At 37.4% G+C, this 13,179-nt stretch overlaps 1 protein-coding gene across 5 annotated transcripts in view; it reads right to left on the bottom strand.

Moving 5' to 3' along the window:
* magixb (MAGI family member, X-linked b) overlaps positions 1-5,652 on the bottom strand; it is a 69,823-nt gene extending 64,171 nt beyond the window's left edge. For 2 of the 5 annotated variants that reach the window (XM_032546041.1, XM_032545964.1), the window contains exon 1: positions 4,834-5,106. In XM_032546041.1, coding sequence (XP_032401932.1) covers positions 4,834-4,916 — 83 coding nt within the window. In that variant the 5' untranslated portion in view covers positions 4,917-5,106. Of the gene's footprint in view, positions 1-4,833; positions 5,110-5,332 lie in introns of those variants that run through there. The other 3 variants (XM_032546115.1, XM_032546198.1, XM_032546246.1) reach the window with 3 other exon arrangements.
* Between the last annotated feature and the right edge of the window lie 7,527 nt (positions 5,653-13,179).

Here is a 13,179-nt window from a genome sequence, read left to right on the forward strand (position 1 = left end):
CTGGTACTCTTCAATCACAAAAGACTTCAAAGTACTGACTCAGGGAGGCTCAATGCAAATGAATGCCACTAATTTCAGACCTTTTAGTAAAAAGAAAAAGTTAAAAGTATTATCTAGTGCTGATAAATCGAATAAAATCCAAATAAAATCCAATGTTTTTGTTTGTAATGTGACAAAATATGAAACTTTAGTTGGGTAACTCAATGGGTTACTCCCCTGACTGCGATCCCAGATCAGCTCTCATCGGGACGAATTGCCTTTTTAATTAAACGGAGCAGATCGGCTCCTCGACTATCTGATGGATAAGAGAGGCGGAGCAGAGAGAGAGATTAGGAAAATTAAAGGTGGATGAAACAGAAAATAGATACAGCCTGGGAAGAAAAAGAGAACAAACACAGAGAGGCGCGCTGCAGCCTCATAAAGGAACAGCTAAAATCATAATAACAAAATGAATAATTCAGCAGCGAATGGGGGAAAGGTTCACTTCACTATAATGAGCGTTTTTGTGAGGTCGTAGTTTTGTAACCTAAGCAGGCCTTTGAGCGTGTGGCTGTGTGTGAGTAGGAGAGATACTGCTGATTCAGTAGGGATGGATGAAGGTGACCCTCTGCTGCTCCTGCTGCCTGTCTCTCCTCCTCATATTGATCCCAGTTGTCCAACTCAGATCTCACTCAAGGATACACTCATTGCCTCCTTGACATTTCAAATACGACAGTGTGAAAGCTGTAACTCCGCGCCTGGTCATTGAGGAGTTGCTGATCTGCTAGCAAAGTTAGAGTAAACCACAAAATGCGGTTCAGTTGATCAAAACTTAGGGTGCATTCACACCAGCCCTGTTTTGATTTGCTTCAATAAAACTTTAGTTTGTTTCTCAAGAAAGTCTGGTTTGTTTGGTGTGAATGCGCAATCGAACTCTGGTCTGCCTAAAAACTTCAATCTTTGTTTGGTTGAAGTGAACTCTGATTCGGTTTGAATGCATATGTGTATGCAAAGAGGACCAGAGCAGCTCTAAAAGCAGGAAGTGTACTATAGTGCAGGGCATTTTGGGTAAATATAACCAAAACAAACATGCAAGTCTAAAACGAGCGTGAGAAATGGCTTGTGGTCTCTATCGCTAAAGTCTGATGCCACTCAGTTTTTGTTTACATTTCGTGAAGAAGAAAGTTGCGCTCTGTGTCTTCTTCATGTCATTTCCTTTAGTAGTTCTTGGTTCAGAGCCCCCACTGGCGAGGAGGGGAAAAGGATTTACAATTAGTTTGGATTGCTTGACACAGTGCAGCGTGAAAGCAAACCACAGCGGCTGAAAATTTAACAAATGTTGCAGTTTTGGTCCTTTATCGAACCAAGTGTTAATTTGGTTTGGTTGATCATAACGTAGGATGCATTCACACCAGCCCTGTTTAGTCCACTTTAATCAAACTAGTTCATTTGTCTCAAAAGTCTGGTTCGTTTGGTGAGGTGTAAATGTGCAATCAAACTCCGATGCGGATTTAAAAAGCCAACGCTGGTCTACCTAAAAACTTCAACCTTGGTTTGGTTGAAGTGAACTCTGGTGCAGTTCGAATGAGCGGACAAAAGACCGCTCCTAAAGGAGGAAGCAAACTATGGCACAAGGCATTCTGGGTAAATATAACGAAAACACACATGACAGAGAAATGGCTTGTGGTTTTTACCCAAAGACAAAAGAGAAATCCTACAACTGCTAATATCTGATGCTACTCCATTTTGTTTGCATTTTGTGAAGAAAGAAGTTGCGCTCATGTCTTTTCCAGAAGTTTTCAAGTCGTTTCCTTCAGTAGTCCCATGGTGCAGCGCCCCCACAGGTGAGGAGGGGAACAGGATTTTCAATTAGTTTCATTTGACACAGTCCTGTGTGAAAGCGAACCACAGCGGCTGAAAATGTTACAAATGTTCCCAAATCGAACTCAGTCTACTAGATTATCAGGTGTGAAAACACCTTTAATCTCTAAACATGCAAGCACATGGCGCCACACTTCTGGCTCAGATGTGTTGTTGTTTTCATACCAGACTGCACACAAAGAGTTGAGAACTAAGAATAGAGCAGGCTACAACTGCAGCATTCAAATGCAGTGGCTGGGAGCAAAGGTTTGGACCACATATGGGAGAATGTGCCTGTGTAGACCTGCGCCGTCAAGGGTAAACTACCACACGCACACACACACACACACCCACCCACACACACACACACACACACATGCTTTCACCTCACCTCAAAACAGCAGCATGAATATGCATGATGCCGAAGGACGCAGGAGAAACATAATTAGACAATCAACAACTCCCAGATGACACGCATTACTACGACAGACGGGATGTGCCCCTCACTTCATCCTCCCCTCTTGTTAGCAGTAAAAAGCCGAGTCGTGCTTATACGTCAACATGAATTCCCACTTACTAGTGGCTCAAACTTGGGCAGAGAGCTGGAACGAAGCAGAAAACAAACAGAATAACAGCCAGAGGAGCCGCATGTGAAGACAATCCAACATAAAATGTAACTCCTCCTCAAATTAATTACAAAATTAATGCTTCAGATTCAGAGCAGACACTTTGAAATGAACCGAGACACACCTTAAAAGACAAACAACACACACACTTTTTCTCTCACTCTCACACTAAAGTGCTGCAAGGCACTCTGGTGCACGCACACACACCTGGCTGCGAAGTACACAGTATATATTTGAATGTGTGAGTTACTGCTGGCAAAATGGGAGCAGGTGTCCCGAACAAAGGCTTCTGTTTAGGTTTCATTAAGCCAATTTGTGGAGGAGATTGGAAATTTAAAACAAAAACAGGAACGGGATCAGGGAAGCTGCAGAAGCTTTGTAAGCATTCAGTGTCATGAAATGCGGTGGGGAGGTGATGAGGCAGACGCAGAGGACCCAGGTTGTAGAGAATGATGGTTGTTTAATGAAGAAATAATTCAAAAGTCCAGAAATCCAGGCAGCACAGATGAACTGACTAAACTAAGCTCAGAGCTGGTAGCAACTGGAGACAACTGAAACAAAACAACAGACTCAACAGCAGACAAGCAGCCAAACGAGACGAGGACCCGACAAAGAACATGGAGCACAGGTGACATTAAATACACAGAGGGCAGTCAGGGAACGAGACGCACCTGGGAACAATCAAGGGGTAGACAGAACAACACAGAGACTCAATAGACACAAAAACCTGAAATAAACACGCAGAAAAACTCAAATCCTCACATTCAGATGGACTAACAGAACCAGAAGTAGCGACTCGGCCGTGCCGCTTCCTGTTCCACGTAGCGACCCTTCATCACATTATCAAACATCGTTTTCTGCATATCTTTAATTTAGTGTCAACCACTGTAGTTACCCTAAATCAGTTGTTATTTTTACCTTTTTCTGATTATTGTTTTTCTTAAATTTACATTGTTCTTTAATTTTACAATTTTCAGAAAAGATATTACTTTCAAAAATAATAAAAGGCTTAGTTATTATTATTGTTGTTGTTATATGGTTCATATGTACCAATAAAGCATTTAAAATACTGTTTCCATGTATTTTAACACATAATGTTCCTTTGCAGATATGCTTTATTAGAAAATTTAAACAAAAGTTAATCTCACCAAACTGGAATATACCAAACATTTCCTTCTGATGGCGTTCGTTCATCAGATTAAAAATACCTTTAAGCAGGTATTAAACACAGCTTTCATTAAGCCAACATTTCTGTACTGAAATGTTTTTTATTGGTATGATGTAATATTTTAATCTCCTAAAAACAGGAATAAAAGCTTAAAAACAGGAGTTTTTGTGCAACAAATCTACATGTTTCACTTAATCAAACAACTGAACTTTTCTATTATATTTGGACGACCAAGTAAATGTGATTTTTTTAAAATAAAAAGTTTGTACATGCACTGACCAGTATATGCGCTTATGCTTAAATTATTTCACCATTCTCACTGAATGTTAGATAAGTTAGCAAGCCGATCAATTAAAGTGATATCATGTTTATTATCGAACAAGCTGCTCCTTTTGCTTGTGAATCTTTTTAGCTTTACCACACTTTTTCCTTCCATTGAACTTTCCATTACTGTACTTAAAGGGTTAATATACAACTCAGATTACCAAGTTTTCAGTTTATTCAGGAAACAACCCAATAAAATGACCTGGGAGAAAAACAGAGTTAGCTGGGATGGCAGGAAAAGAAGAGGGAAGTATCACTACTTTGAATAATAATAATAATAATTATTATTATTATTATTATTATTATTATTATTATTATTATTCTAGATTTTATTTTTAATGCCCTTTAAGATCTCAAAGTAACACTACTTCTACTACGACTAATAATAATAGTTTGTGTTTTCACATACAGATAAAAAATTTTTAAATTAAATTATGACTTAAGGAATCTGTTTAGCATAGAATAATTCAGTTTAAATTTACGTATTTTACATTTTACGTAAAAAAAAAAAAAGATCAAATAAAGTCCAGATTCCCATTAACAATGCAATAAAATTTTAAATCAGAAATATATCACATTGTATTGAAATCTTACTTCTAACTTTTCCCCTAAAGATGGAGACGCCCCCAACACCTTGCAGCCACGGGTGAAGAGCCATATCATTCATATCAAAATCACTTACAACAAACAAAACCTGGGCACAAAAGAAACTCATCTCATGGTTGACTTTTTTTTTTAGATGCAAACTCACCAGACACCATGCTGCCAGGTACTCACACGCGCGCACACGTACGCGCACACACACATTTGGATTTCCCACAACAGATTCTCAAATTTCTCATATTTAGGCAAAAAACAAAAGAGTGACATACTGACCTGCCATGCCGCTGACACACACACATTCTCTTCAAGCAGTTCAGCCTTTCAAAGAGGATCCGTTTGAACGCGTCTATATACATTGACCCTGCTGAGGTTAAAGAACAAGCCAGCACTAAAATATTTTCTCACGAATCGCTTGATTTGAAATAGAAGCAGCAGCGGCGGCGGGATGAGCCTCGGTAAATGCTGAGGAGACGCGATCGCCGCAGAGAAAGAGAAAGTCAGACACGATGTGCGCGGCTGACGGGATGTTTGGACACTACTGATGCTCTGAGAGCTCCGTGGTGATCTTGTAGAGAGGGAGAGCGCGGAGAGAGAGAGAGGAAACAACACACACACACACACACACACACTATCAGCCAAATCTGACAGCGCCGCTTCTAATTTTATAGCAGCTGCTGCACAGTTGGGAGCAAACAACGCGTGCAGGATGGATGAGCTTGTTGAGGAGAAGCTATTTTAACTTGTGCAATTCACAGAATAATCCATTTCTTACCTCCATATTCGCTGCCCGTCGCCTCGGATGCTTTACTCTCCCAGATCGCCCAGGTATCGAAGCGCAATTAAAGTAGAGTAAATAAGAAAAAAACAAAAACCGCCAAGGCTACAGTAAGTTTAAGGGAAGTAAAGCTGCTGCCGAACTTGTTCCCAAACGCATTGCTGCAGAAAGCCGAGCTTTGGGGTAAATGGGATGAGCGCGGTCAGGTTGACGATCCTGACATGTTCTTTGAGCGCAATGACACAACAAATGAGAAGGTTATCCATGCGAAGTTGAGGAGGGAGGAGGATAAAGGAGTTAAAACGCCGCCCACACCCGCCCAGTGTTTCCATCTGAGACCTACCTGCATCAGCAGCATCGCTTTCTGCTTCGGTTTTGCTTCCGGGACGAACAGGCGTGAGAACGAGGTGAAAACTTGAGTTTTTCCCAAAACATGACGCACCGGGCCATGTAACCTAGTGGCGATATGAAGCCCTGCTAATGTTAAATAGCTGAGAATTTAGTGCTTAAAACTGTGAAACCTATCGAACTGCAGGTGCTTCTTAATACATTGGAGTAGGGGTGTCTAAAGTCCGGCTCGGGGGCCATTTGTGGCCATGAGATTAATTTTTGTGGCCCCTGACAGCAATTAAACACTGTTATCCTTTGCTGTATTTTCTACAGTTAAATACCACAAAATGCCCAGTAAAACTACCATAAGACATCTTTACAAGTAGTTACTGTAATTTGCATTGCATTATGGGTATAGTACATAGTATTACAGTAACTTACTGTATGTTTTGAATTTGCAGTAATTTACTGTTTACACATTACAGTAGTGGTACTGTACTTATAATATACAGTAAGAATTATATTTGATTCCCAACGGTCATCATACACTGTTAGCCTTTGCTGTATTTATTACAGTTAAATACCACAAAATGCCCAGTAAAACTACCATAAGATAGGGTGACCATATTTTCAGTTGGGAAAACCAGGACACGTTGTAGCGAGGGGGGTGGGGGGGTCTGAAAGCGGGGAAACTCTTTTGTAAATAGTAGGTAAACATACATTTGCGCTTTCGTATGTTGTTTTCGTACTGACAGCCACGCTATCTATCTTCTGATTAAGAACAGGGCTGCCCGCACTGACGCGGCTCAGGGATTACGTCACACGCAGGGCCGTGCGCAGTGCCCTAGTGCCTGTAAATATAATGGTCCAATGAAGGTAATTTAAAAAACAGGACATTTCCTCACTTTCTAAAAAAAACCCCGGGACGCCCGGGACAGGACGTGAAATACGGACATGTCCCGGGAAATACGGACGTTTGGTCACCCTACCATAAGACATCTTTACAAGTAGTTACTGTAGTTTGCATTGCATTATGGGTATAGTACATAGTATTACAGTAATTTACTGTATGTTTTGAATTTGCAGTAATTTACTGTTTACACATTACAGTAGTGGTACTGTACTTATCATATACAGTAAGAATTATATTTGATTTCCAACGGTCATCATAGCTGCTTCATCGTGGTTCCCTGTTTCTGTATTTTTACTCCTTTAGTGGTTAACATATTTTTAAGGCAGAAAGAGAGCATGTACTTTTGTTTTTTTCACATCCTAGCTAACATTAATATGCAGTTATCTAGCTACGTCATCAAGCGTGGCTTCGCTTCCAACTGTTTTCTGATGACGTTTGTTTTAAACTCCGAAGCTTTTTCTCTCCAAGTGCAAGTGCAGCTCTGTCTCCGTGCTGTGGGCTCACACTGCTTCAGCTCTTCAAGACAGGTAAAAAACCACTTCTTAGAAAACTGTTTGAAGCCAAAGCCTAGTCTGGAAATGTACATTTTAGATGGAGTTAACGTAACTTATAGCATCATGCTATAATGCTATAACTTAGCATTATAGCATGAGCTCGTTTGTGCTGGTTAGCCTGGTAAAATAACGTTACCTTTACTAACTCTGGTGTTTTATATAACTGGCATATTGCAACCTTATAAGTTATGTGTCTGTAAATGAGGTGAAAGATAGGAAAATATGATGGTGTTACTTTTTGAGCTGGTTCGGAATTAACGTTAGCAAAGGTGCTAATTTTACCGCTGAAGGTTTTAGCTTGACTTTTACCGCTTAATCTTCCTCGGGCGGCTTTGGGTTGAGATTAGCTCAGTGCTGAGTGTCTGTTAGCATTGTTGCTACATCCTTTGTCGAACAATATAACCTTAACTGATAATTGATCCCCCCCCTTCTCTTTTTTTTTTTTTTTACATCTAATGACTGTTCATTTGTTTAAACCATGATCTTGCAGATGTTAAAAGTGCAGATTAGCTATGTAGGTCAGCAAGGATGAATTTCTAACTTTGTTCTTTTTTTTCTTTTCTTCAGATGACCTTTTTTTTTAACTCCTAAGCTTTTTCCCTCCAAGTGGCTGTGCAGTTCTGTCCTGCTGACTGCTAACATAGCTTCAACTCTTCAAAAGACAAGACAACAGGTAAAAAGCTCTTCAAACATATTTGAAGCCACAAAATAGTCTGGAAATGTAGAGGAGCAGCTAACCTAATCTATAACTTTGAGCTTGCTACAGCTGGTTAGCCTGCTAAAGTACCATTACATCTCCAACATAGTGTATAAGAGTCTGTAAATGAGGACAAAGGTGAAAAACATTAAAGTAGTTTCTGTTATTTTTTGAGTTGGTTCAGCCACAGTGGCAGGTGGACAAAAAAGTTAATTTCCAACCCTCGTTACACATAAGGACTGTTCACATGTTTAAACCATGCTCCTGTAAATTTAAAGTTAAGTCAGTACTAACAGGTGCAACTATGTACAGGTGTAAATTCTGCAGCATTTGTACTTCAGAATTTACAGAATTTTGTAGTCATGTGAAGAAACATCAACACACAGCTAATTATCGGTTTGCATGTGGAATAGAGCAATGTCCTGCTTCCTTCAGAACATTTTCTGCATTCAGGTCCCACATGCACAGGAGTCACCGCCATTGCAGAAGTCAGACTGAACACTTGTGGAATGTAATGCTTTAAAAAATACATTTAGCCCCACAAACTGTCATTCACATCCGCTGTTTCAGAGTGGTAGCAGGATGTAGGGGTAAAATCTAGTCTAGTCTCCGGGATGAGGTTCTCAAAAACCTGTTGTAATCTGAGTGAACTGGCCCTTTAAATATAAATTACTACCAGTAATTCATATTTAAGAGAGTTTTCCTTTTATGTTTTAAAGGTATCTTCCACCAAGATGTCTGTTGAAATGGAAATGACCTTACCCACTACACCAAGGGTAATCATGCTTGGTAAGAGGAATATTTTCTATCACTATAATTTTTTCGTAGCAATGTATGTAATTGTTATGGTAGTCTGTACTTTTACTCACTAGCGTTAGCCTGACAAGGGTTTGTCTATTTTAGGAAATAGCTTGATGTCTGCAACCCGGTGGATGGTCAGTATGGAGGAGAAGGTATTTTTCCAGCCTGAGCAACTACATGACTTTGCCAGCGTCCTTGCTGTCTTTTTTGGGTCATATTCTGTCTTCAATCTGGAGTATCAGGAGTCAGCATCCACCACGCTGGAGATGATACAATGGCAAGTACTCTACACCAAGCCATTTATGAATTAAATTTAATGACAGTTTGACTGATGATGAAGAACCATAGCTGATTGCTGTATTGTACGTCTTCATTAAAAATTACAATTAATATATTTTATTTCTGTTAAAAGATTCTTTGTGAGGATCAATCCAGATGTTGGTACCAAATGCACAGCCAAAGTCGGTACAAGCCGCAAGACGGGAAGTCTTGTCAAGAAGAAAGTAGTCAGTGTCAACTCCCAGATCACCACCTTCTTCCAACAACTTGCTGAATTTGAATGGAGGACTTCCAACTAGGTAAGTATTTTACCAAATGTAAATGTTTATTATTTTGTTGTCTTTTCCTCCTATCTTGCATGCTCTGACTTTACTTTAGCCTTTTTAATATGATTTTAATGATTATTTATAAATGCCATGTGATTCCTACACAATAGCCCTTTAGAGTAGCCTACATCTTTTCTGTGTCCGTGGTAAAAAGTGGATGTCGCTGCATCTCTTAATAAATCACAGAAATGTATAAGTGTGTAGTCGTTTAAGTGTGGTGTATTTTTATACTATGCAGTTTTCAGTTTATTAGGCACACCTTTGCAGTAATCCGTCAGCACCAACAAAATGACTAAAAAGATTGTTGTACTTCATCGTCCCCTTGGGGACATTTGTAGTACGCAATCTTTTGAATTACTGAAGACTGACTGACTGACTGCTTTTGCCATAAACAATCCCAAAACCTGAAGTGAAGCCAGTCCTGCTCATTCTTTATGCAGCTTCTATTATCACTTCAGTCCAATTGATTTTTTTTTAAAACAAATTATCAACTTAATGCTGCTTTATGACAAAGATTTTATGCATGTGAACATTGTCACTTCAGCTTAATTTGTCAACTTCCTGTCGATTTGAAAATGTAGATAACTTCCTGACCATCTCATGACCTCCCACATTGTCTGTCTTATTCTTTACAGTTCAGCTTCCACAAGATGGATCCCACTGATTTTGTTTGACGAATGGAATAAAAGTTCTTCTGATGTAGGAAATGTGTTCTATGGTTTTGTTGTTTTACAGCACATTATATTGTATTGTGACATTGTTTTTTATGACATTGCGAATATGTAAATGGATTTTATTTCTACAAATCTGCTGAAAATAAATACCTGTTATTCACAGTACTTGGACTAAAATTTCTTTTATGAAATTTTTCGGTTTATGGTAAAATATTCTTATATTAAAGAAATGTAAACTTTAATTTACAGTAAAACTCTGACATTATGTTGTGAAACAAGTTTACAGTAGACCAGCTTTACTATAAAATACAATTACTGTATTATACTAGAAACTACATTTACAGTAAAGCAGTTATAACTGTAAAGCACACTCACAGTAAAAATTAACTGTGAAATATCATAACAGTAAAGGTACTGTAGAATGGTAATTACAGTAACTTACTGGCAACACTGTTGCCAGTAAGGGTACTGTTGCCTTACTGGCAACAGTGTTGCCAGTAAGAGTACTGTAGAATGGTAATTACAGTAACTTACTGGCAACAGTGTTGCCAGTAAGACTACTGTAGAATGGTAATTACAGTAACTTACTGGCAACAGTGTTGCCAGTAAGAGTACTGTAGAATGGTAATTACAGTAACTTACTGGCAACAGTGTTGCCAGTAAGGGTACTGTTGCCTTACTGGCAACAGTGTTGCCAGTAAGAGTACTGTAGAATGGTAATTACAGTAACTTACTGGCAACAGTGTTGCCAGTAAGAGTACTGTAGAATGGTAATTACAGTAACTTACTGGCAACACTGTTGCCAGTAAAGGTACTGTAGAATGGTAATTACAGTAACTTGCTGGCAACAGTGTTGCCAGTAAGTTACTGTAAAATTACAATAAAAGGTCTAACAGTGAAGAATGGCACAAATGGCCACCCAACACTTTTAGTAGTTTCTTTTTTGGATTTTTTTAAATGGCAAGTTTAAAATTTAAATGTAAAATGATTTTTTTCTTGAGTTATTATTATTATTATTATTATTATTATTATTATTATTATTATTATTATTATTATTATTATTATTATATAAAATTCAGCATGTTTTTACTCAAAAACAGACTTTGACATTCCCATCCATTTTATTTGGATGAATAAAAGACTGTTCTTATTTTTGTTGCTGGGAATGAACTAAAAACATTTTATAGACTTAAAAAAACGATAATTAAAAAAGTTAGATATCTTTATACATTAAGATAAATTTAAAATATTACATGTGTTATTTATTGTTGTGCCGGTCGTTCACAATAATACTTTTTGTGATTCTAAATAGAGAAAATATAATAATCTTTGCCCCTGAATATTTTTCGGGGGCTAAAATCGAACATGCTGCTGTTAACGTGCTCCTTTTCAAGCATGTTAAGATTATTGTAGTACAAAAATATGTGTCTTTTGCTTTTCTTGTTCATGTGTATGATTTTATATTTCTATCATGTTCAAAATAAATAAGACTCACCTTATAACTGGCTAATAGACAGTGTATAAAATAAATATATTAGTAATTAAACTGTGAATACTTTAGAAATTATTAATTGCAGCATGCATTAATTAAGTGACTAAACCTGACTAGTTTCGTGCTAAATAGTGAGCCAAATATGTTTATATTTCAACAGAGTTGCTCAATTAAACACTACCTTGTTGCAGGTTTGCTTCACAAATTTACTTTAAGGCTCTCTTTGATAGTTGTTAATATTTATATTGGAATAATAAAGTACAATGCTATATGCTAAAGAATTATGGTTACAAATGCTGAATGTGCTTAAAAGTTCGTCTGAAATGTTTGATTTAAAAACTCTACATGAAACACACATGTAAACAGATTTGGCAAGAAACAGGTCAGTTTTCTCTTTTTCTTGTCCATAGTTATTAGATGTTAAAGACTTATTAATGATTTGTAAAGTGTTGACAGATAAAATCAGAAATTTGTAAGAAGCCTTATTGTGAATCAGTACCGAATTAGAATATCATTAAAAGGAATTTTATTTCTAAAAGTGATCATCTTAAAAAATGTTGAGATTAATGTATGTATTAAACTGTTAACGTGGATAATTATCGTATATAGCTAATAGAATCTGAATAACATTTCTGAGATCATTTGAATTTTTACATACAACCAATAAAAAATTATTTGTAAAACAAAAATGTCATGCAATGGCCATGAAGCAGACCTTATGAACATGTGGAAGGTTGATGAGTTTACATCTGTATTTTCAGCAGAGAGTCACAGACACTTCCCAAAAGGAGCCAGTCCACAAAACTGCTAAAGAACCTGGCTGTTCATAGAATTGTATGAAAATCAATGGAAAATTGTGTGGAAGGAAGAAATGTAACCCCGGACATGGCTAAAACTGTGGCATTCCCTGTATTAAGCTATGATAGTGATAAAAAGGATTGGACTGGTGCTCAGTAGTCCAAAGTTGTCTGTGATGTAATGTTTGTTGCTGAAATATGCTATCCAAATAAACATGCCTGCGCTTGTCTTGTCACCATTATTATTGTTTGAAAATAAAGCTCCCAAAGTCTGAAGAAAGAGTGGAGGGGCACAGAGTAGCAAACTGAAGATAGGTGCCCCACCATAAGATGCCACCCTGGGTGGTTGCCCATGTCGCCCATATCAGAAACCGCCACTGTGTAAGTGGAAAATAATCCTAAGAAACAAAAATAAAAGCTTTTAAAGAATCAGTCTGTGTGTAGTTAATCTACATAATATGTTTCTCTTTAGGAACTGAGTTGTTGAAATAAATTAACTGTTGAAAAATATCCTAATTTTTTAAGTAATTTTATATATTCTATGGATTTACATATATATGAATATATTAAAAAAGTAAAATAATAAAAATGATATATAGCCTATACATAAATATATTATTTTTATTATTTTATTTTTCTATGTAGAGCTTCTTCCAGTGTCCTAAAAAGCACCATACAGATTAGATTTCTTACTATTATGATTTTTATTCAAGAATGCCTTTTACATGTTTTTATTCAAACATGTAAAGAGATGAAGACAAGATTACATCTTTGTTATAATAATTATAATATTAGCATAAGAATATTATTACTATTAGTAATAATAATAGTTATGCTATTGACCTACGGTAAAAACTGAACGTACAAGTAGAACAACGTAAACACGCCTGTAACTGCAGTGCATTATGGGACATGTGGCGAGTTCAGGCAGTAAGAGTTATTTAAATTTAGAGAATGCACTCCAGCTCCCAGAATGCACCG

Source organism: Xiphophorus hellerii, chromosome 1 (genome assembly GCF_003331165.1).
Source record: "Xiphophorus hellerii strain 12219 chromosome 1, Xiphophorus_hellerii-4.1, whole genome shotgun sequence".
Lineage (NCBI taxonomy): Eukaryota > Metazoa > Chordata > Actinopteri > Cyprinodontiformes > Poeciliidae > Xiphophorus > Xiphophorus hellerii.